The sequence below is a fragment of the Lampetra planeri genome, chromosome 62, assembly GCF_965212315.1.
Source record: "Lampetra planeri chromosome 62, kcLamPlan1.2.h2, whole genome shotgun sequence".
NCBI lineage: Eukaryota > Metazoa > Chordata > Hyperoartia > Petromyzontiformes > Petromyzontidae > Lampetra > Lampetra planeri.
This window is the reverse complement of record NC_136168.1, coordinates 3,374,349-3,376,384: the sequence shown is the minus strand read 5'-3', so window position 1 is coordinate 3,376,384 and position 2,036 is coordinate 3,374,349. Positions and strand designations below refer to the sequence as shown.

Sequence of the window (2,036 nt, the reverse complement as noted above, 5' to 3'; positions counted from 1 at the left end):
GTGTAGTGTATAGTGTAGTATACTAGTACAGCACCACCGGTTGTGTGTTGGAGAGCCAAGCCACAACATTTACAATCCGAGTACGACGTTTCGCCAGTAATCACAACCAGCTTCATCAGGCGACAGCCAGATTTGTGGAGAAGTCTACCTGCTCCGTTCCTTATATAGATAAATACAGTAGGCGTCAGGGTTTCTGATTCTGGCTGATCGGGTTGGAGAGCAGGCCAGCCATCAGCTAGCCAGGAAACTCGTGGCATGGATTATTGTAAAAGTTCTAGATTTGAAGCTTTCGTGACTGCAAGGATTCATATTCTTAGGTTTTTTTCGGTAAAGTCACGTAGGTAAAACATTAAAATTAATCAAAGTAAAATAAAAATAATATAAAAATCACGACGTTTCGGAGGCAACACAAGCTTCCGTCTTCAGGTGGAACCGTCACAGCACGATAGCTGTAAAAGTCCTGCATTACCCATGATAGCCTCACTCATTGTCATGCCAATCAATGTTTTATTGTACCAGGTCAGGCGCACGCTGAGCTGTTATGTAACTCTTTTTCAGAAGCCACCTGGCTCACGCAAATTATAGCTCGCAGAAGTGGCTTATCATTTGGACATTCATCGCAAGCCAAATACTCTAAATGCGCGCACGTTGATTCTAAACGTCGAGGGAAAAATCCACGCGACCACGGAGAGAGAGAGACAGAAAGAGACATACAAACTCCAAATATAAAGCCGTTGGGGTCCAACTCACGACCTCCTGTATACCAGGCGAGGGAGTTAACATCTCCTAGCCACCAATGATCCACACACACACACAGAGAGAGAGAGAGAGAGATCCATAGACTCGCATAGACTGAGTTGTGATTAAACCAGATTCCCCCTTGCACTGGGAGAGAGAGAGAAGCTTGTGTTGCCTCCGAATCGTCGTGATTTAATTGAGTTGTTTTTTCATTGATTTTTTATCTACGTGACTTTACCGAAAAAAAAAACAAAGAGTATGAATCCTTGCAGTCACGAAAACTTCAGATTTAGACCTATACATCACTTGAGAAGCATCCCAACTGGCTCCTGGAGTCGAGTCGAATCAGTCGACTCGAATCAACCTCTGGTGGGGAGTGAGGGTGGTGTGTGATGTGTGGGATCGATTCTCACCTGGAGATGTTTGGTCGTTGAGCAGGAAGAGGGTTGCTGGGGTTGGTCGACGCTTTCTCAACTGTAGCACGCAAACAAAAACAACAACAACAACAACACGCTGTGTGTGAACACGTGGGCCCGTGCTCTGTCCACTGCTGGATGGAGGAGTCGTGGTGATTATGTGTTGTCTATCTGCTGCCGGATCAAGGCTCTGCCCATCATCATCATAAACTAACACACACATCACCCTACCATCCATCACTACCATCACCCTACCAACCATCACCACCATCACCCTACCATCCACCACTACCATTACCCTACCATACACCACTACCATCACCCTACCATCCATCACCACACCATCACCCTACCATCCACCACGACCATCACCCTACCATCCACCACTACCATCACCCTACCATCCATCACTACCATCACTCTACCATCCATCACCACCATCACCCTACCAACCATCACCACCATCACCCTACCATCCATCACTACCATTACCCTACCAACCATCACTACCATCACCCTACCATCCATCACCACCATCACCCTACCATCCATCACTACCATCACCCTACCATCCATCACCACCATCACCCTACCAACCATCACCACCATCACCCTACCATCCATCACTACCATCACCCTACCATCCATCACTACCATCACTCTACCATCCATCACCACCATCACCCTACCATCCATCACCACCATCACCCTACCATCCATCACTACCATCACCCTACCAACCATCACCACCATCACCCTACCATCCATCACTACCATCACCCTACCATCCATCACTACCATCACTCTACCATCCATCACCACCATCACCCTACCAACCATCACTACCATCACCCTACCATCCATCACTACCATCACCCTACC

General features: G+C 47.5%; 1 protein-coding gene across 2 annotated transcripts in view; it reads right to left on the bottom strand.

Annotated features, from left to right (window-relative positions):
- Nucleotides 1-1,447, bottom strand: part of LOC144736699 (uncharacterized) — a 28,997-nt gene extending 27,550 nt beyond the window's left edge. For both annotated transcript variants that reach the window (XM_078619300.1, XM_078619301.1), the window contains exon 1: nucleotides 1,152-1,447. In XM_078619300.1, coding sequence (XP_078475426.1) covers nucleotides 1,152-1,425 — 274 coding nt within the window. In that variant the 5' untranslated portion in view covers nucleotides 1,426-1,447. The remainder of the gene's footprint in view (nucleotides 1-1,151) is intronic.
- Nucleotides 1,448-2,036: the final 589 nt, after the last annotated feature.